At 42.1% G+C, this 22,673-nt stretch overlaps 1 protein-coding gene across 1 annotated transcript; it reads left to right on the top strand.

Moving 5' to 3' along the window:
• The first annotated feature begins 11 nt into the window (after positions 1-11).
• On the top strand, positions 12-22,221 carry LOC123989412 (TBC1 domain family member 13-like). Its single transcript, XM_046290412.1, has 14 exons — positions 12-99; positions 283-331; positions 485-531; positions 2,898-2,971; positions 3,125-3,165; positions 3,291-3,352; positions 8,224-8,323; positions 8,495-8,577; positions 8,855-9,018; positions 10,934-11,140; positions 15,098-15,261; positions 15,544-15,704; positions 15,982-16,039; positions 16,165-22,221. Exons 3-14 carry the CDS (start codon positions 509-511, stop codon positions 16,228-16,230), a joined length of 1,203 nt encoding a protein of 400 aa, XP_046146368.1. The 5' UTR covers positions 12-99; positions 283-331; positions 485-508; the 3' UTR covers positions 16,231-22,221.
• Positions 22,222-22,673: the final 452 nt, after the last annotated feature.

Raw genomic sequence — 22,673 nt, 5'->3', positions numbered from 1 at the left:
CCTTGCATTTTATGAAAGTAGCTAGCTATATGTTGTTGCATGGTCATTGTTAGTCAAATCCTCTCAACATTTGGGATAGGGAAGGTATCTATCTAACTGGTGAGTATAATGAACTTGTAACCAGATCTGGCATCGAATACAAAATAAGTGCACGCACTGCACATAGGTAGTGCAAAAAGCAATTCTAATTATTATTTACATAAAATAATGCAAAGTAGTAAAATGACATGAAAATTATTATACATACATTTGTTGACGGGGCATAACTAAAAAAATATATAGCAGAGATCATCCAACACTGGAAAGGTGATATGCTCGTGAAGTTTACAGTGTGAGTACAATCAGAAATAGCATTTCAGTCCAACTATGATTTTTTTTTTTACATTTGTAATTGGAGCATATGAATAAGCCACATAGTAATTTGAGTAGTTTTTACTAAATGTTGTATGTTTCCCCATCGGACTATTTTTCTTGTGGCACACAGGTCTAGCTTTTGGATTCTTCCAACATGTCGAGCTCGTACCGAAGCAGGTGAGGTGTACATTTGATTTATGAATGGACAGTGGGCCATAATAACAAATTCGAGGAAATGTCATGCACGTTTTGTGTTTTTTGGCAATCTCTTGTGGTGCGTTCTCTGTCGCTAATTGTTCGTGTATTATGTGGTAGACTCCAAAAGCTCTGTAGGCTCACTTTAGCCAACTGGTTAGCTAACGTTAGCTAGCTACATAGCTAACGTTAGCCCGTTGTCTCGACGAAATGGGAAGACATCTGGTATCAGTATCGATTAAAGTTCTCGCTTCTGTATTGTACTACATTGCAGACAATATTACCCCCCATACCCTGCTTGAATGAAATAATTGTTTCGTTATCTAGCTAACTATCTACTGTATGGGGATAAGATTTTTATTTTGCTCAAGCGTAGACACAACTATCATGTTTGTCTATTTCAGTGACTGTAACTATTAATAGTTATAATTCAATTTAAACTGAAGGAACCCAAAAGGGCCATTTATTTCGAGGTTTTCAATGAACTAGGTAGTGGCTAACGTTAAACTGTTGAGGAAGGACTGGGTTAAGAGAATGCAGAACTTGTACTACCTAATTCCTCAAATGCAATTATGCAACTTAGGTTACGAACATACCCACATTCTCCACTGATCAAGTTATCACGACAAACTGAGACCACTTTAGACTAGAGACAGTCAAGCCTGTGTGTTGTATTCAACTTAATGTCAGCTATTGATAATCCACAAGACAAGGAGAAATACAGAATAGCCTAATCAAGGTACAATGTTGGTATGTTGCATTACATTTAACCTATACAATGCAAATGCTGACAGGACATCCCTTTCAACACTTGTAAGACAGGGGCAGTTCAAGCAGGACACACTAATTTACTTGTTTTAAATCTATTTAGGGGCCTGCTATTTGTGGCTAAATAAAACTGTTCATATTCCTACTATGGTAACCTATTTTCTGTGATGGCTGAAATGTTGTCAAACTTTGGCTATTAATTATTAAAGCCTTCCTTGTTTTTAGGCTACTATTCACTTTTGCTTTTGGACTTTCTTGTTCCAGGAAAATAATGGATCCAATGTTATGATAATAGATCCAATGTTATGAAGGGTAGCCCACTTTAGGGTTTAATTGTAACAGCAAAGCAATTTTACCTAGTATTGAAGTTAGTGATCTGAGGTCAGGACTGGTGTCTCGTGAGGGCTATTGCTTGATAATAAACAAATGAACTGTATTTCCTGTTGAATAGTGCCCAGCAACTTTGCTGATTGTCTGCAGTTTTGGAAGGAGCCATGACAAACAGGAAAAAGATAAATAGCTATTACAGGAGAAAGGCATACTAGATTGATATCATAACTCTTGCTTTGGTTCTCTTCGGTAGGTTAGAACAAAATCAGAACATCACAGATATAGCTAACTCTCTGATGTTGTATAGCCAACTCTGTCAGTTCTGCATCCACCTCTTTCTAAAAGCTAACACTGAGCATTCAGCTTTAGTCAAAGCCCTGCTGTATAGCCTAAGCACTGCTGTATAGCCTAAGCACTGCTGTATAGCCTAAGCACTGCTGTATAGCCTAAGCACTGCTGTATAGCCTAAGCCTTTAATACTTTTGGGATAAATCACAACAATCAATCAACCCCAATCTATTTTGATTTCCTCTGGGAGAATCAATGCTTATTTTCCTTTTAGTGATAATGTAGCCTAACCACCACTCCAATGGGTACTGTGATTTGGCTCGATTGTCAGCTGATCATGACAGGAGGACAGACAGGAGGACACACGTATAAACTAGTGGTGGTACTGTATATTTAATGAGTACTTTAAGTGTTACAAACCATTAAAGGGGCATTCTGCCAAAGTCCCTCCATTTAATATGCTTTTTTGTACCATAAGAACAGTTGGAGCAGGTTGTGTTGGTAAATCTGCATTTCAAAGACTGTTACCTGAGCAGCTGTCTGAGGTGGAAGTTGGACAAATCAATTATGTTGTACTGGGGTTTTATGGCTATTGGTACCAAGTTAGTGGGAAGGGGCAATTGGTCAGAATCTCCTCGTTCTCTGGCCACATGAACAACTCCCCAGGGAATGTGTAAGGTAAACACATGAAACTGTGCAGCCCTATGTAGATTGCATCTATCCTTCTTCTCATAGATAAATAATCATTAGTCTACCCACCTACAACACCCTCTCCTGTTTTCGGTCTGCTACATGTGCATAATCTGAACAGGGCATTATGGGACTGTGTCCCTCCTTATTCTTCATGGGAGGCATTAAGCCATGTCTGTATATTTTAAGATTTACATGAATGCAGCACACAGTATGCTTCTTACACCACAGCCTATATTGATGTTATTTTTCCCTTTCTTGTACAATTAAAGGATCCAGGAATTCAAGGTGGCCTTGAGTGAAGAGAAGCTAGACTTGAATGCACTCCGGGAACTTTGCTTCAGCGGTGAGAAAAAACTTTTCATTTCTAGAATGTAATTTTTTCATGTGTTTTTACTTAGTATGTTATTATGTCTCCTTATTTCACTTTATCTTGTCCTGTATTCATCTTTTTTTGTCATTCCCCCTTCTCTCCTCCACCCTCCTATCTCTCTCTCAGGTATCCCATTTGAAGGAGGCATCCGTGCACTTTGCTGGAAAGTGAGTTGCTCCACCCCTTTTAATAGACATCTGCAGTATGTAGTATTAGTTTCAGCCTGTTTTTCTAATCTTATCTGTGAGTGATTGGGATTCTTATTTCGGGTGACTTGCTTCCATGTTTCCAGGTCCTTCTAAACTACCTGCCTCTGGACCAGACGATGTGGGATTCCTTTCTCAAAAAGCAGAGGTAAAATGTCTCCACTACTGATGGACATCAATTATTTATCAACAAGAGGAGATGTATTGAAATGGTCAGAGTAAGAAATGTGTGCACTTGCAAGACCGGTTTTAAATAGGGCTGTGCGATATGGCCCAACACTCATATTTCCATTTTTTTTGTTCAAACTTATGGAGGATTCACTAAATACAGTGTTCAGGCCCCTTCCCTTTTTCCACATTTTGTTACGTTACAGCCTTATTCTTAAATGGATTAAATAAATACAAATCCTCACCAGTCTATACAATATACCCCATAATGACAAAGCGAAAACCCTTTTTTTAAATAAAAAAAATACACTTTTTTGCCAATTTATAAAAAATTGAACAGAAATACCTTATTTACATAAGTGTTCATACTCTTTGCTATGAGACTTGAAATTGAGCTCAGGTGCATCCTGTTTCCATTGATCATCCTTGAGATGTTTTTACAACTTGATTGGAGTCAACCTGTGGTAAATTCAATTGATTGGACATTTTGGAAAGGCACACACCTGTCTATATAAAGTCCCACAGTTGACCGTGCATGTCAGAGCAAAATCTAAGCCATGAGGTTGAAGGAAATGTCCGGAGATCTCTGAGACAGGATTGTATCCAGGCACAGATCTGGGTAAGGGTACCAAGAAGGTCCCTAAGAACACAGCATTAAAGCGAACTGAGTAATCGGGGGAGAAGGGCCTTGGTCAGGGAGATGACCAAGAACCCGATGGTCACTCTGACAGAGTATCAGAGTTCCTCTGTGAAGATGGGAGAACCTTCCAGAAAGACAACCATCTCTGCAGCACTACACCAATTAGGCCTTTATGGTAGAGTGGCCAGACGGAAGCCACTCCTCAGTTAAAGGTAAACCAAGATTGAACTCTTTGGCCTGAATGCAAAGTGTTACGTCTGGAGGAAACTTGGCACCATCGCTACGGTGAAGCATGGGGGTGGCAGCATCATGCTGTCTGGATGTTTTTCAGCGGCAGGGACTGGGAGACTAGTCGGGATCGAGGGAAAGATAAATAGAGCAAAGTACAGAGAGATCCTTGATGAAAACCTGCTCCAGAGCACTCAGTACCTCAAACTGGGGTCAAAGGTTCACCTTCCAACAGGACAACAACCCTAAGCACACTGCCAAGACAATGTAGGAGTGGCTTTGGGACACGTCTCTGAATGTCCTTGAGTAGCCCAGAGTCAGAGCCCGGACTTGAACCCGATCGAACATCTCTGGAGAGACCGGAAAATACTTCTGCACCAACACTCCCCATCCAACCTGACAGAGCTTGAGAGGATCTGCAGAGAATAATGGGACAAACTCTCCAAATACAGGTGTGCCAAGCTTTTGGTGTCGTACAAATCAAATCAAATTTTATTGGTCACATACACATGGTTAGCAGATGTTAATGCGAGTGTAGCGAAATGCTTGTGCTTCTAGTTCCGACCGTGCAGTAATATCTAACAAGTAATCTAACAATTTCATAACAACTACCTCATACACACAAGTGGAAAGGAATGAATAAGAATATATACATATATGGATGAGAGATTGCCGTGCGGCATAGGCAAGGTGCTGTAGATGGTATAGAGTACAGTATATACATATGAGATGTGTAGGGTATGTAAACATTATATAAAGTGACTAGTGATACATTTATTACATCCAATTTTTAATAATTAAAGTGGCTAGAGATTTGAGTAAGTATGTTGGCAGCAGCCACTCTATGTTAGTGATGGCTGTTTAACAGTCTGATGGCCTTGAGAGAGAAGCTCTTTTTCAGTCTCTCAGTCCCAGCTTTGATGCACCTGTACTGACCTTGCCTTCTGGATGATAGCGGGGTGAACAGGCAGTGGCTTGGGTGGTTGTTGTCCTTGATGATCTTTTTGGCCTTCCTGTGACATTGGGTGGTGTAGGTGTCCTGGAGGGCAAGTAGTTGGACCCCAGTGATGCTTTGTGCAGACCTCCCTACCCTCTGGAGAGCCTTACGGTTGTGGGCGGTGCAGTTGCCGTACCAGGCGGTGATACAGCCCGACAGGATGCTCTCGATTGTGCATCTGTAAAAGTTTTGTGTTTTCGCTGACAAGCCAGATTTCTTTACCCTCCTGAGGTTGAAGAGGCGCTGTTGTGCCTTCTTCACCACACTGTGTGTGGGTGGACCATTTCAGTTTGTCCGTGATGTGTATGCCGAGGAACTTAACTTTCCACCTTCTCCACTACTGCGGCTTCGATGTGGATAGGGGGCTGCTCCTCTGCTGTTTCCTGAAGTCCACTATCATCTCCTTTGTTTTGTTGACGCTGATTGTGAGGTTATTTTCCTGACACCACACTCTGAGGGCCCTCACCTCCTTCCTATAGGCCTTCTCGTTGTTGTTGGTAATCAAGCATACCACTTGTGTTGTCTGCAAACTTGATGATTGAGTTGGAGGCGTGCGTGGCCACACAGTCATGGGTGAACAGGGAGTACAGGAGAGGGCTGAGAACGCACCCTTGTGAGGCCCCAGCGTTCAGGATCAGCGGGGTGAAGATGTTGTGGCGGCGGCCCGTCAAAGTCCAGGACCCAGTTGCACCGGGCGGGGTCGAGACCCGGGGTCTCGAGCTTCATGATGGGTTTGGAGGGTACCCAAGAAGACTTGAGGCTGTAATCGCCGGCATAGGTGCTTCAACAAAGTACTGAGTAAATGGGTCTGAATACTTATGTAAATGTCATATTTCTGTTTTTTTATTTGTTATAAATTTGCAACTACACTAAAAAACGGTGTTTGCTTTGTCATCATTGTATCGTGTGTAGATTTGAGGAGGGGAAAAACAATTTAGTCCATTTTAGAATAAGGCTGTAATGTAACAAAATGTGGAAAAAGTCAAGGGGTCTGAATATTTTCTGAATGTATCTCAATTTACTTTTTTTCTCATAAGCTTTGTTGTACAATTTAAGGTCAAATACACTGCATTTAAAACAGTCAGCAATAATCTAATGAATTCAGAGCTTGGTAAATTATACCGAGGCTGAATATATTCCTTCCACACACATAAGACTCACTAATCATTACATTATTTTATCAAAATAGTTTAATTTTTTTGTTTTGTTGCAATAATCACTGATTTGGGTTTCAGGTCTCTCTATAAAACTGCCCTTTTTGTTACAAATGTAACCAGAACTATCATGGTTCTGGTTACCATAATGAACAGTCGCTAATAATGCAGCAGGCGTTTTAGAAAATTAACACAGGTCTTATAAACAATCTCTCAAGCACAAGCCCACGTAATAGTGAGTAGCCATCTAATATTTATATTTCAAATTTATTCAACTTGGATCTAGGTATAATTAAACAAGCTCTGAATTCCAGCTAACCAGGCAAAACAGTTGAATAGTTATTAACACAACCTTCTGTCCATCTCAATGTTAGCCTGTCCACTTTGTTCAGATGTTGAAATCAAGTGGCCTTCCTTCATTCTCAGAATGAGAACAAGTTGCCAATTCCTTGTAATTGTTTTATGCTTATTGCACATGTATAAAACACAGACTAAACAGCTAGTATAACAATCTTTATTTGACTAAAATGCTGCTAGCGATACATGGTACCGTAATGCGCACGCTCAACAAACTGAGCATACATTTTCCAGAATGAATGTTCAGTGGTACATCAATTTTAGTAGTTTCTGCTCAAAATTGGAGTAGTTGAAACATAAACGGGTGTGGTGTGAAAGGTAAAATTCTCTTCTATTATAGTAAAATAATGTCTCCATATGTTTCTGTGTCCATATGACCGATTTCTGTTGAACCAAACCTAAAATGCAAATAGCGTGTTGAAAAGGTTTGTCAGAGAGGTGATCTCTCACCTTTGTTGTTGTGAGTGGGAGGGGGAGGGGATGGATGGATGAAAGAGGCAACAGGAGAGGTTTCACTCTCACAAAAATCTATCGCCTGCCTTCCCTCCTTTGGAACGACGACTCCCATTGTTAGGGCAGAGACATGAGCATCCCGTCATTATATACAGATCTCTGGTGTAAATGGGTAGGTGCACAGCACAGAAGGAGCGAACGAGACGGGACCAAAAAGACAAAATGAAAACAAGCGGTCATAAACGCTCATAAAACGAAAAATACTAAACTTGATTCAGGCATTTGGAAAATCTAATTAATTCGATATATCGCCCAGCCCTAGTTTGAATGGTTAAAGGGAAAATGAAACCATCTCTAGATGTAGTGACTTTTGACTCAGTCCTTTGAGGCCTTTCTTATATAGAGCATGAAAACATGAACTGATCAAGACTGAGCCACTTTGTATATCCTTCCATCTCAGCATTTTAATCAATGACATAATTATACCTTGGTAACTAACCAATTCTTGGTCAAGTATACCCCCCCCCCCCCCCCCCATGTCTCGCTGGAGTTTACTTTGGGAATCTTTTTTTTAGATTTTACCAAGCATCCCTAAACACCAGCTGATTCATAATGGAACATGGCCTATTAATATATCACACGAGAACACAACACACCCGGCTCAGGACAGCTATATTGGGTCGGCTCTGGACAGGAGATACGGTGGTTGCGATTCTGCTCTTTCTATTGGCTCCCTCCTTACTCAATTATTGAAATCCTTTGACTGTTTGATTCAGCCTGCCTGGAATGCTTTGAATGGCCCCGTCCCGAAAGAACCCCTAGCCCCTAGTCAATTCAGAATTCAATTGGTATAAGTAATATGGCAGCATGTCCATGATGATGTCATTTTGCTGAGTCTAGTAAATTTGTCAGTCAAATTGAACTCCTGAAATGAAACAATTAGGATTAGCTGACCTCCGGTAGTCCCTGACTCTTGCGTTAATCCACGGGCGTCGAGAGAGTATTTAATTTTTTGCCCACAGGGAGGGTTATTCCCAGTTCCTGAAGGAGATGATTATCCAGCCCGGCATCGCTAAGGCCAACCTGGGCCTCTCCAGAGAGGACGTGACCATGGAGGACCACGTGAGTTCCTCCTCTCCCTCCTTCTTCACCCCCCCCCCCCCCCAAAATAGACCAATTTCCTACTCTGATACACACCGCTGGGTTGTCTCGACTAATACGCAGGAACGTTCACCGAATTTTCCCATACATTCATTTTAATTCCGTCTTTCTAACTTTCTTTCAATCTCTCAGCCTCTCAACCCCAGCCCAGAGAGCAAGTGGAACAACTACTTCAGAGACAACGAGGTGCTGCTGCAGATTGATAAAGATGTCAGGTAGGTAGCTTGGCAACAAGCTAGGCACTTCTTTAGCTGACTGTGAAGTGAATATCTTCTTGTATTATAAGTAACTCGTCCTCCAGAGCCGGGGCGAGCATTAATGAATAGTCTATTAATGTATTCCAGTAGCCTGTCATGGAACACCATCTCTAAATAGGCAGAAGGTCAGCAGCAGTTGCTTTCTCTCATGGAAGGATGTCTTCTATTCCACAAAGGAACAAAGAGGATTATAACTATTAAGTGCTAACTAACTAATGTATTTCTGTAATGGCAGGCGTCTGTACCCAGACATGGCCTTCTTCCAGTGGCCCACAGACTACCCATGCCAGCTGATCCTGGACCCCCAGAATGACTATGAGACCCTCAGGTGCCGTGTGGAACAGACCACCCTCAAGGCCCAAACTGTGGACCGCAACCGCAGCGGGGTCACCAACGTGAGTCTGACCAACAGAGAGGGAGAGAGTGTCTGTATGTGTCCGTTTCATTTGACAGGTAGCCTAGCAGTTGAGCGTTGGGCCACTAACCGAAAGGTTACTGGTTCTAATCAATGAGCCGACTAGTTGAAATATCTGTCGACGTGCCCTTAAGCAAGGCACTTTACCCTAGTCGCTCTGGAAAAGAGCATCATCTAAATGACTCGAATGCAAAATGTGACGAGGAATACCTGTGTAAGAATGCTGTTCATCGACGACAGCTCAGCCTTCAACACCATTGTGCCCTCTGAGCTCATCACTAAACTCAGGGCCCTGTGTCTGAAACCCGCCCTGTGCAACGGTATCCTAGATTTCCTGACGGACCGACCCCAGGTGGTGAAGGTAGGCAACAACACCTCTGCTACACTGATCCTCAACACACTGATCCCCTCCTGTACTCCCTGTTCACCCACGACTGCGTGACCACGCACGCCTCCAACTGACTCATCAAGTTTGCTGAGGACACAACAGTGTTAGACCTGATTACCAACAACGACGAGACAGCCTACAGGGAAGAGGGGATTGCTCTGGCAGAGTGTTGCCAGGAAAATAACCTCCCTCACAGACTACAAAACGAAGGAGCTGATCCTGGACTACAAGAGACAACAGAGAGAGCACACCCCCATCCACATCGACACGCCCCCATCCACATCGACGGTGCCCCAGTGGAGAGAGTCAAAAGCTTCAAGTTCCTCGGTGTGCACATCACTGAGGACCTGAAATGGTCAGATCACACCGACAGTGAAGAAATTCGGCTTTGCTCCTAAGACCCTCAGGAATTTCTACAGATGCACAATTGAGAGCATCCTGTCAGGCTGTATCACCACCTGGTAGAGCAATTGCACCGTCCGCAACCGCAGGGCTCTCCAGACTGCTGCCCTATGTACATAGTCACTGAACACTGGTCACTTTAATAATGTTTACATACTATTTATACAGTATATCTACTGCTATTCAAAATATTTGATAATTTAAAAAAAATATTATTGTGCTTGTTTGCATTGATTAATAGGAACTAGGAACATACGCATTACACTGTAACTGACACAACACCTGCTAAACTGCATATGCATCCAAGAATATTTGATTTGTCAATGTTTCACTCCCATAGGCAGCAGGGTGACCTTGTTTAGGTAACAATAGGGAAAACACTATTCAGTTGACAGTAGTGCTGACTCTACTACCCTGTGTTATGTTCATTACCCCACCCTACTCTTCTGCTTTAAGCAATGCGGTCACGATGCACAAGCTGTGGTGAGTATGCAAGGTCTCGGCAAGTTTGGCAAGGGATACTACAAAGCAGGATCAATGAGTTGTCCAGCTAACTTGCCTAAATATTCTGAAATATTCTAACTTAAAAAAAAAAAAACATTTTTAGAAAGTTGAGTTTGAAATGGGCATGGTGTAATTAACTCAAATGACACAAAACACATCTAACTTTAGCTTTCTTAATGAATTAGAAAATCAATAGTTATTTCTGGTTGTTTATTGAAGTTGATTCTGCTTTGTAGTATACCCCACCGATATTGGCTTGATAACCCTATTTGACTTATGGGTGTATTCGGCTTGTGTCCATTTCCATTCTATAACAATTAACTAGAATTTGAATTCCAATCTTTGTGGATTCCCCTTGCCAATGCGTTTCATCCATGGCGAGAGCTGTCATGCTGCTTTGATAACGGTTGCTTGTGGATAAGCAATATGGTAGAAATGTTGTCCATATTGCTCATACCCATCTAATCTGTTCAGATCTACACAAGTGCCTGCCTCGGGGGGGTAATGGTTGGACTGGGCCTAACCCCCCCCCCCTCTCCTACCCATTCTCCCCTCTCCTCTCTACACACCCTTTCCCCTCTTTACCTCCCCCCTCTTCAGGTGAGCTCCCCCGGGCAAGGCCCTCAACCTGTACCCTTCCAACGAGTATGAGGTGCTGCCCAATGGCTGTGAGGCCCACTGGGAGGTGGTGGAGCGCATCCTGTTCATCTACGCTAAGCTCAACCCAGGCATCGCCTACGTGCAGGGCATGAACGAGGTGGTGGGACCCCTCTACTACACCTTCGCTACCGACCCCAACGACAAGTGGAGAGGTGGGTGGAGGTTTCTTGGGAGCAGAGCAGAAGACGCCTGTAGTGTAGATGGACTAATAAAGTACTATTCTGTTGTATTAATGGCAAATATCAGCTCTATTTGCTGCTACTTCTCTCTGATAGTCCCATTGCAAATCAAATTTATTTATATAGCCCTTCGTACATCAGCTGATATCTCAAAGTGCTGTACAGAAACTTTGCTGTCCCCAGTCAAGTGGACTGCGGACAGCAAGGAGTCATCATGTCAGGTAGTCCTGAGGCATGGTCCTAGGGCTCAGGTCCTCTGAGAGAGAAAGAGAGAATTAGAGAGCATACTAAAATTCACACAGGACACCGGATAGGACAGGAGAAGTACTCCAGATATAACAAACTGACCCTAGCCCCCTGACACATAAACTACTGCTGCATAAATACTGGAGGCTGAGACAAGAGGGGTCAGGAGACACTGTGGCCCCATCCGATGACACCCCCAGACAGGGCCAAACAGGAAGGATATAACCCCACCCACTTTGCCAAAGCACAGCCCCCACACCACTAGAGGGATATCTTCAACCACCAACTTACCATCCTGAGACAAGTCCGAGTATAGCCCACAAAGATCTCCGCCACGGCACAACCCAAGGGGGGGTGCCAACCCAGACAGGAAGATCACATCAGTGACTCAACCCACTCAAGTGACGCACCCCTCCTAGGGACGGTATGAAAGAGCCCTACCTAGTAAGCCTGTGACTCAGCCCCTGTAATAGGGTTAGAGGCAGAGAATCCCAGTGGAAAGAGGGGAACCGGCCAGGCAGAGACAGCAAGGGCGGTTCGTTGCTCCAGAGCCTTTCCGTTCACCTTCACACTCCTGGGCCAGACTACACTCAATCATATGACCCACTGAAGAGATGAGTCTTCAGTAAAGACTTAAAAGTTGAGACCGAGTTTGTGTCTCTCACATGGGTAGGCAGACCATTCCATAAAAATGGAGCTCTATAGGAGAAAGCCCTGCCTCCAGCTGTTTGCTTAGAAATTCTAGGGACAATTAGGAGGCCTCCGTCTTGTGACCGTAGCGTACGTGTAGGTATGTACGGCAGGACCAAATCAGAGAGATGGGTAGGAGCAAGCCCATGTAATGCTTTGTAGGTTAGCAGTAAAACCTTGAAATCAGCCCTTGCCTTGACAGGAAGCCAGTGTAGGGAGGCTAGCACTGGAGTAATATGATCAAATTTCTTGGTTCTAGTCAGGATTCTAGCAGCCGTATTTAGCACTAACTGAAGTTTATTTAGCGCTTTATCCGGGTAGCAGGAAAGTAGAGCATTGCAGTAGTCTAACCTAGAAGTGACAAAAGCATGGATTAATTTTTCTGCATCATTTTTGGACAGAAAGTTTCTGATTTTTGCAATGTTACGTAGATGGAAAAAAGCTGTCCTTGAAACAGTCTTGATATGTTCTTCAAAAGAGAGGTCAGGGTCCAGAGTAACGCCGAGGTCCTTCAGTTTTATTTGAGACGACTGTACAACCATTAAGATTAATTGTCAGATTCAACAGAAGATCTCTTTGTTTCTTGGGACCTAGAACAAGCATCTCTGTTTTGTCAGAGTTTAAAAGTAGAAAGTTTGCAGCCATCCACTTCCTTATGTCTGAAACGCATGCTTCTAGCAAGGGCAATTTTTTGGACTTCACCATGTTTCATTGAAATGTACAGCTGTGTGTCATCCGCATAGCAGTGAAAGTTAACATTATTTTTTCGAATGACATCCCCAAGAGGTAAAATATATAGTGAAAACAATAGTGGTCCTAAAACGGAACCTTGAGGAACACCGAAATGTACAGTTGATTTGTCAGAGGACAAGCCATTCACAGAGACAAACTGATATCTTTCCGACAGATAAGATCTAAACCAGGCCAGAACTTGTCTGTATAGACCAATTTGGGTTTCCAATCTCTCCAAAAGAATGTGCTGAAGCATTTCATATACATTGTTTGTCTTCAGGGAGGCAGTGAGTTGCTGCGCAACAGGCTTTTCTAAAATCTTTTGAGAGGAATGGAAGATTCGATATAGGCCGATCATTTTAAAAATATTTTCTGGTTCAAGGTTTGGCTTTTTCAGGAGAGGCTTTATTTCTGCCACTTTTAGTGAGTTTGGTACACATCCGGTGGATAGAGAGCCGTTTATTATGTTCAACATAGGAGAGCCAAGCACAGGAAGCAGCTCTTTCACTAGTTTAGTTGGAATAGGGTCCAGTATGCAGCTTGAAGGTTTAGAGGCCATGATTATTTTCATCATTGTGTCAAGAGATATAGTACTAAAACACTTGAGTGTCTCTCTTGATCCTAGGTCCTGGCAGAGTTGTGCAGACTCAGGACAACTTAGCTTTGAAGGAATATGCAGATTTACAGAGGAGTCCGTAATTTGCTTTCTAATAATCATGATCTTTTCCTCAAAGAAGTTCATGAATTTATTACTGCTGAAGTGAAAGCCATCCTCTCTTGGGAATGCTGCTTTTTAGTTAGCTTTGCGACAGTATCAACAAGGAATTTCGGATTGTTCTTATTTTCCTCAATTAAGTTGGAAAAATAGGATGATCGAGCAGCAGTAAGGGCTCTTCGATACTGCACAGTACTGTCTTTCCAAGCTAGTCGGAAGACTTCCAGTTTGGTGTGGCGCCATTTCCGTTCCAATTTTCTGGAAGCTCGCTTCAGAGCTTGGGTATTTTCTGTATACCAGGGAGCTAGTTTCTTATGATAAATGTTTTTAGTTTTTTGGGGTGCAACTGCATCTAGGGTATTGCGCAAGGTTAAATTGAGTTCCTCAGTTAGGTGATTAACTGGTTTTTGTCCTCTGGCATCCTTGGGTAGATAGAGGGAGTCTGGAAGGACATCAAGGAATCTTTGTGTTGTCTGTGAATTTATAGCACGACTTTTGATGTCCCTTGGTTGGGCTCTGAGCAGATTATTTGTTGCAATTGCAAACGTAATAAAATGGTGGTCCGATAGTCTAGGATTATGAGGAAAAACATTAAGATCCACAACATTTATTCAATGGGACAAAACTAGGTCCAGACTATGACTGTGACAGTGAGTAGGTCCAGAGACATGTTGGACAAAACCCACTGAGTCGATGATGGCTCCGAAAGCCTTTTGGAGTGGGTCTGTGGACTTTTCCATGTGAATATTAGTCACCAAAGATTAGAATATTATCTGCTATGACTACAAGGAATATAGGAATTCAGGGAACTCAATGAGGAATACTGTATATGGCCCAGGAGGTCTGTAAACAGTAGCTATAAAAAGTGATTGAGTAGGCTGCATAGATTTCATGACTAGAAGCTCAAAAGACGAAAACTTCATTTTTTATTTTGTAAATTTAAATTTGCTATCGTAAATGTTAGCAACACCTCCGCCTTTGCGTGATGCGCGGGGGATATGGTCACTAGTGTAGCCAGGAGGTGAGGCCTCATTTAACACAGTAAATTCATCAGGCATAAGCAATTTTTCAGTCAGGCCAATCGCATCAAGATTATGATCAGTGATTAGGTAATTGACTATAATTGCCTTTGGTATCATGATCTCTTTCAATTATGACAGGAATGGAGGAGGTCTTTATCCTAGTTAGATTGCTAAGGCAAACACCGCCATGTTTAGTTTTGCCCAGACACGGTCTCAATGGGGATTGCACTAGTCTGCATCAGAGTGCTAATGTTCTGTGATGGAATGGGTGTTCTCTGATGGAATGGGTGTTCTGTGATGGAATGGATCATGCTAACTGATTCAGGACTGCCAGCTAGAGGACAAATGAGGGACCCCCCCTTCTTCCCGATCACTTCTAATTCTCAGATATTTATTGCTTGACCTCTATTTAGAAGTATTTTATCGTCTGTCATATATAGACAGACAGACACAATTGAAACTAGTTAGGGCACGATTGACTGATTGATTGACTGGTTTACTATTATTGACCGTCCAACCAATCAGAGCACGCTGAGGCGGACACCTTCTTTTGTTTCACCAACTTGATGTCGGAGAACCGGGACATGTTCATCAAGAGTCTGGACGACTCGCAGTGCGGCATCACCTACAAGATGGAGAGCGTCTACTCCATGCTCAAGGAGAAGGACATGGAGCTCTACATTAAACTGGTGAGCGAGGGACTCCTGGGCCCAGTCCCAAAGCCATCCCTATGCCCTTTTCCTGGGCCCTTGTTGACTCGTCTTCACGGCTCTGAAAGGATACAAGTTCATAGGGGTATAGGGGGGGTTACACATTTGATCTGTTTACCTATTAATTTTCCCCATGCACCTCCTAATCAAAACCAACACTTGATTTGATGAATTCATTTAGTGGGATAATGTTATGATGTTTGTAGTTATTATGGAGGCTAGTTCAATATTTCAACCCCCTAACTCCCTTCTCTTTAACAGCAGGAGCAGAACATCAAGCCTCAGTACTTCACCTTCCGCTGGCTGACCCTGCTGCTGTCTCAGGAGTTCCTCCTACCCGACGTCATCCGCATCTGGGACACGCTCTTTTCCGACCAGGACCGCTTCAACTTCCTCATCCTGGTCTGCTGCGCCATGCTCGTGTGAGTTCCCGTCTGTCCTCCCTAGCCACGAACCACAGCCCTCTGGGCTGGAACACCCCTACCCACAGAATGACCCCAGCCCCAATTCTCCAAGTCTGTTGAATTGAACATGGAGAAGAATGCAATGCAATTCTGGTATTCACTTGAATTTGTATGGAATTGGATAGGATTTGGGTGGACTTGGATACTAGTAAGATACGTGTCTGCATCTTACAATATGATATGCATTGTTTGTTATTTCTGTTCTGATTAGCATGCCTGTCCTGTGTGGTTTCAGACTGATTCGAGATCAGTTGCTGGCAGGCGACTTCACGATCAACATGAGACTGCTGCAGGTAAGACCATCTGAAAGGATCTTTTCAAACAGTGTGGCCTACAGTGTGGCCAATGTAGGTAATGTTTTAGGCGACTACGGTGGTTTTACTTGACGTTTTAGCTGATTGTGTCTGGTCTTCTTCAGGACTACCCCATCTCAGATGTCCACACCATCCTGGCCAAGGCCAAGGAGCTTCAGGACGGGTCATAGCCACCCCTACCTCCCTTCTCCCTTCCTTGGTTGGGGAGGGGAAGATGCAACATGAAACTGATAACCCTGGGCACAACAAAGGAGGGAGAGGAAGACACCTGGCGCCAGGTTTGGTACAAGGTTGGTCGGGGAAACCAAACTCTGTACTTAGGCTTGTCATCTCACTCTCACGGCCTGACAGTTTTTCCACTGGGAGGGTGTGTGGCCTCAAGCTATTTATTTTTGCACTGAACACTTGAAAAAAAGTGTACAAATCTGCATATATGAAGCAGAGAAACCACAGTAACGATTACAACAGAAGCATCATTATAAAGTCTGCCAGGGCTAATATCACACTCCCAGTTTTTTTTTAGGGTGTTTCTTTTAGTGGGTTGGGAATAACTTTTTTTTTTTTACTTTCAAAGTGAAGTTTTTTTTAAATCATTAAGATGAAATATAATACTACCATGTAAAGACTAACCACAACAACAGCAAAAAAATGTTGCCACAGGGTTTGCTTTAAAGTATAGATTGTTATGACATTGGGCCTCAACGCAAGCATCCTCTCTCTCTGTGTTCATGACCGTGCTCAGATATTTACTCTACGCACATGAGCTACACGTCTGGACAGTTTATAGCTGGATGTAACCTGATTCCGTGTCTATGGAGTCGCCAATATTAATGTATGTTTGCTGTCAAACCAATGGGATGTGAAACTTGTTTTATAAATGTTTTGGTGTGTCATGTAGCAGAAGCTCTTATCCAGAGCGACTTACAGGTGCAATTAGGGTTAAGTGCCTTGCTCAAGGGCACATTGGCAGATTTATCACCTAGTCGTCTTCTGAATTCGAACCAGCGACCTTTCGGTTACTGTCCTAAAGCTCTTAACCACTAGGCTACTTGCTGTCCGACCCACTAACCTGAAATTGATACATTGATGACTATGAGAAGGTTGATTTTGATGTGAGGGCATTACTAAGCAAACAAATCAATCCAATTAAATTGGGCATTCATTTTTTCTAATATATTTTGACCTTTCTCTGGTCGCATTAAGTGGCCAGAATAAACCAGAATACATTAAACATGAATGACGTCTTGTAAATTAAGCATAACACATTTTGCTCTGCATACTGGAAGATTATTACAGAGAACAAATGATTGATAATAGTAGCTGAATATTTATCATGGATAAATGACTGACATTGAAAGGCTATGATGATAACATTTATGTATTCACATAATGGAGTTGACAGGTAAGAGTTGAAAAATTACGGATTTGATTACTTAAAATCACTATGATTGAATGTTATAGATTTTTTTTTTTTTTTTTTAACGCTAACACTTACCACAAAGCTAAGACACCCTTGAAATGTATTTACCTTTTCAAACAGTAGGACCTTCATAATAATGTGATACTTTAAATTACACATATAATGACTTTCTTTGTTTTCATCAATATTGTGAGAATGATACAACAGTTAGCTTTTTACTGTTTGCATTTGTTTTATTAGCATTCCAAGTATCACCATCCCTTTCAGTGGCAAGATGGTATCAGTCTACATTCTAACACTATTTCAGTGGCAAGATGGTATCAGTCTATATTCTTTTCTTTTTACATCTTTTTCTCCCCAATTCCGTGGTCTCCAATTGTCTCATAGCTGCAACCCCCGTACAGTCTCGGGAGAGGCGAAGGTCGAGAGCCGTGTGTCCTCCGAAACACAACCCAACCAACTGCTTCTTGACACAATGCCCACTTAACCCAGAAGCCATCCACACCAATCAATGTGTTGGAGGAAACACTACACCTGGCGACCGTGCACTGCGCCCGGACCGCCAAAGGAGGCGCTAGTGCGCGATGGAACAAGGACATCCCTGGCGGCCAAACCTTCCCCTAACCTGGACGACGCTGGGCCAATTGTGCGCCACCCCATGGGTCTCCCAGGCTGCGGCCTGCTGCGACAAAGCCTGGACTCGAACCCAGAATCTCTAGTGGCATAGTTACTGTTGCACTGCGATGCAGTGTCTTAGACCACTGCGCCACTCAGGAGGCTTCAGTCTACATTCTAACACTATTTCAGTAACAAGATGGTATTAGTCTACATTCTAACACTATTTCTGTAGCAAGATGATATTAGTCTACATTCTAACACTATTTCAGTAACAAGATGGTATCTTCCTACTGAAAAATTGCCTAGACAGGAATTGGAACAAATTGACAGTCTGTGACTAGCGATGGTTCAATGTGGCTTTATTGTACTAAAGTGAGGTAGTAAGAGGTGCTGAGTATTTTGACACTGAATGAAATGGGAACACTCCTAGTTCAAACAGCTTGGCTTGGTTGATCAGTGTGTCTATAATAATGTCTTGATCTTAAAGGCCCAGTGCAGTAAAAAACTTGATTTTCCTGCGTTTTATATATATATTTCCACACCAAGGTTGGATTCATATTGACATTGTGAAAATTATGATAATGCCCTTTTAGTGTAAGAGCTGTTTGAAAATACTTCCTGAAATGTCAGCTTGTTTTGGTGGGAGGGAGTTTTGGCCTTCCATGGTGACATCACCATGTGGTGAATTGGTTAATAAAGATTTCCAAACCTCTCTGCCAATAACAGCTAGTTTTCAGTTCCCCCTCCCCAGTCAGAACACTCCCTGACAGTCTTAGCCAAGTTCTTACTTGAGAAATTGCTCTTTGCTAAGAGCTTTTTTTTTTGGACCATTTTCATTTAAAACAATCACAGTAAGGTACTTAATTGTTACCTAGAAATAATTTGATACTGGTGTGGGGGAAAAAACCCAGCTGCATTGAACCTTTTAATGAATGTATATAAACAGTGACAAATCCCCCATTGAAGGTTCAGTAATGAAAAAGAAGGAAAGTCTTGTCTTCCTGTGATTCATAAACGTTTGTTGTCAATGATGAATGGTTTATGGTTCTCATTTTCTCGTTCTTGCTCAATAACAATTTTTTTCCTTTACTTTTTTTCCATTTTTCCATGGCTCTGGCTTTCTCCCACCTCTTCCTCCCCTCCTTGCCCTGTGATTTTGGGGGCTTGTCCAGGATAGGGCTAGCAGCAAGACAGTAGGCCCCGTGCCACAGTCCGCCTGCCAACCGCCATGCACTGCCATTCTCCCTCTTATCATATCGCTCTGTTTCTCATCCAGCAGACATTCAATTTGTGGACCACAAACTATCTGTTTTACAGCTATATTGAGACTGTTTTAGAAAGCAGCTCACTGCCTCTGGTCTCATCTCTGCCAACCGTTTGACGGTAGACAGCAAATCCTATGTGGCTAAAAGCTACTATAATTGTGGACTTGAGAATAGCAGGGCGAGATAGGGAGAATGCATACTCATCATGAAATATAAGAATATATTTTGTAATCCTGCATGTCGATGGCTTTTTCTGTAACATTTATCCTTTATCCTGGCTGAACAGTCTTTTGTCGTTGTCTGTTTGTTATTCGCACCACATTGTCCTTGGTGTCAGATGAATGTTTGTCATGCCACTGCTACACAGGGCAACAATGTAAATTGTCCAGCATATTGTGCTCTGATTTGACATATCCTCCATTGTCTTAAGGATTTTTTTCCGTCTTTGACTATGTGGAAGGACAACATTGCATTGTTGCCAGTGGCGATTATATAAATCTGTATAGTGATTACATCAGGAATTTGACAATGCTATGTGTAGCCATATTATTCTCTAAGGGTTCTTCTTTGTGTATTTTCAGGCCCTTTTATAATAAATGCCAAGTGTGCAACAAGTACAGTTTTTACTTTACACCCTTTCCCTGTGTTGCTTTCCCTCATTTCTCCCATTCTTCTCTCTCCATCTTTCTGTCCATCTCTCTCCCTTCCTCCCTTCTGTCCAACTCTCTCTTCACTCTCACATTCTCCACCCCCTCAGTGCTGTGGTTTAATGTAGACCACAGAGCCCCAGCATTGTGGGGTTATTAGTAACACATGGGGGTGTTTCCTCCATCCATATTGGTTTTGTAAGGTGAGGTCACCAATGGCTCTGCATCTGAAAAGGGAGCGGAGCAAGCTGGCAGAAGAAACATGTGGGGGCGTGAAGCAGTGTAAGAGAGGAGAGAATGGGACACAGGCTCTTCGCTGCAGAGCTCTGAAGTCTGTAGACTAGGCCAGGAAGAAAAACAATATTTCGAAAAGTATTAAAATATTTATGAGGTTTATATTGGCTACACCCACCACAAAGATGGTGTCGTTGTTTAGCAGACAAGTGGGTTAAGTAAAGCAGAACAATAGTAGTCCCACCATTTTCAAAGTTGATTTTGATTTCCTTTCGCAAAATAAAATAAAGGCGTGAACTTGGTCCATCTGCTTCTTGGTAATGGGCATCATAGTGAATTTGTAGATGACTGACAGGTCAGAGAAAGTTCAGCTTCTCTCTAAAATCCTTTACATGAGAGACGTGACTGGTAGTCAAACGGTTTCCGGTGGATAACTGTAGAAACAGTATTTTTGTTTACAGTCATGATGATTCTGATTGCTTGACTGACTGGGGACAATATGGTTGCTCCTCTCATCCAACAACCATATTTATCACAGTGCATTGTGGGTAGTTGGTGACTGTGGTGAGTACAGCATGGGGTTGTAGCATGTGTCCACTTGCATGGCACAGCAATGTTTCTGATACAAACTGCTTCTTCTCACCCCTTCTGTTTAATAGCTTGTGAAATAGGAGGGAAAAGAGAAGTGTCATGTTTAGATCGATTGTCTGTGCTTTAAGGGCTCTTAACCAAGGGAGACTTAATCCCAACTGCATCTTCCCTGGTGAACTTGAGTGATTGGCTGAGTTCCAAAGCTTCTAAATCACTTCCTTTCAATGTAATGTCTTCTCCCTCTCCTTAAAGGAAAATTCCACCCCAAAACTATCTTTTGGTATTTGTTTCATTAGTCCATTTTTGAGAACGTTCCAAAAATGTTTTGCATGTCAGCAATCAAGTTTTCAAGATGTATAACTTTCAATATACAGAAATACAGCTGGTATGATAAAAAAAATGCATCACACCGGCTGTATTTTAAAAGTTATATATTTTGAAAACTTGATTGCTGACATGCAAAATGTGTTAGCGCCTTGCCCTAGTTCTGACCTCGTTCACAGAGCTGAAAGGACTAAACCATGAATTCCAATGTAATTCACTCAATTCACATCATAAATTGACCTCAAAACCCTAGTAGGGAGTGCTCTACAAATCTGTAAAGGTGTAGCAGTACTTTTTGTTGTTGCTTTTTTTTCTACTCATCTCATGTGCCTGACCAACAAATGCAAGAAAGAATGATTTGTCTTTTTTGTTTACATTGTGCTGTATTGTTTTGGGGGGGTTGTGTTTTTTTTTTGGATCCCCATTCGCTTTTGCAGAGGCAGCAGCTATTCATCCTGGGTCCACAAACAAACATGACAAGTAACAAAACACTGATAGACAAGGACAGTCACACAAGGGTGGGATGGTGAGAAAGCGGGTCAGAATGAATGTCTAGCAGATAAATAACTTTTCTCCTAATATATATATTTGTGTGGCGGAAAACACCAGTCTTTGGTTATTAACTTCAATCTTTACTCTCTCTTTCTAATGGTTATCTTATTGGTACTATGTAACATTTGTATTGCTACCATGTTAAATATTAACCATGGGCAGCATTGGTCTAAGGGATGTTGTAAACTGAAGTAGCTTTTTCGAGCTGGGATATGAAGCGTCCACATCTGATAAGTTATTTTTCATGTGTACTCTGCTCTATGTATTTTCATCCTGAAACAGTTGAACTCTTTATGAACCGTGTGTGTTTGTTCGTATGCATAAGTGTATGCTGCGTGTGTATGCGTGTCTGTCTGTATGACACTCTTCTCTTGTTTTTTGCATGACTATATTTTTGTATGGGTATATACAGTATCTTAGTATTGGAGTTCTATACTGGTGTTTACAGTGTTTGCAACTGAACAATAAATATTTCAATGATGGTTTCAATTAAATAATTGTGAGATTCTGTCAATTGTATCGGACATTTTCACTATTGATGTTCTGCTTTTGACCTGTCTTGAAAAAGTATTACTTTAATTTAATTCAATCACGGCTAAATTTGTAATGATGATTCAAATACTTAGGCTATTTTGTATAAATATCTGAACCTTGATGATGGTTGAATGATTGGTAAAAATATACAATGACTTCCAGAATTTAGAAATCCTGCCACATAGTGGTACAGCATCACTGGTTATTAAACTTGGTTTGGTACTGAGCTTTCAGCAGCTTGTTTCCATGGAAACCCCTCCCTTACTTGCACCATAGACCACTTGGTGCCCATGATTATTTTTCCTCTGTAAGCGATGATAGGTTGTTGTCAACGTTTTATAGTAGGCCCATGTTGAATTTGTCAATCTTACAAAATATCAGTCTTGTGTTTGATTTGGGAAATCCGAAATCGTAGCGGGTTACGAGGA

Source organism: Oncorhynchus gorbuscha, linkage group LG11, assembly GCF_021184085.1.
Source record: "Oncorhynchus gorbuscha isolate QuinsamMale2020 ecotype Even-year linkage group LG11, OgorEven_v1.0, whole genome shotgun sequence".
Classification (NCBI taxonomy): Eukaryota; Metazoa; Chordata; class Actinopteri; order Salmoniformes; family Salmonidae; genus Oncorhynchus; species Oncorhynchus gorbuscha.
This window is presented reverse-complemented; position numbering and strand designations above follow the sequence as displayed.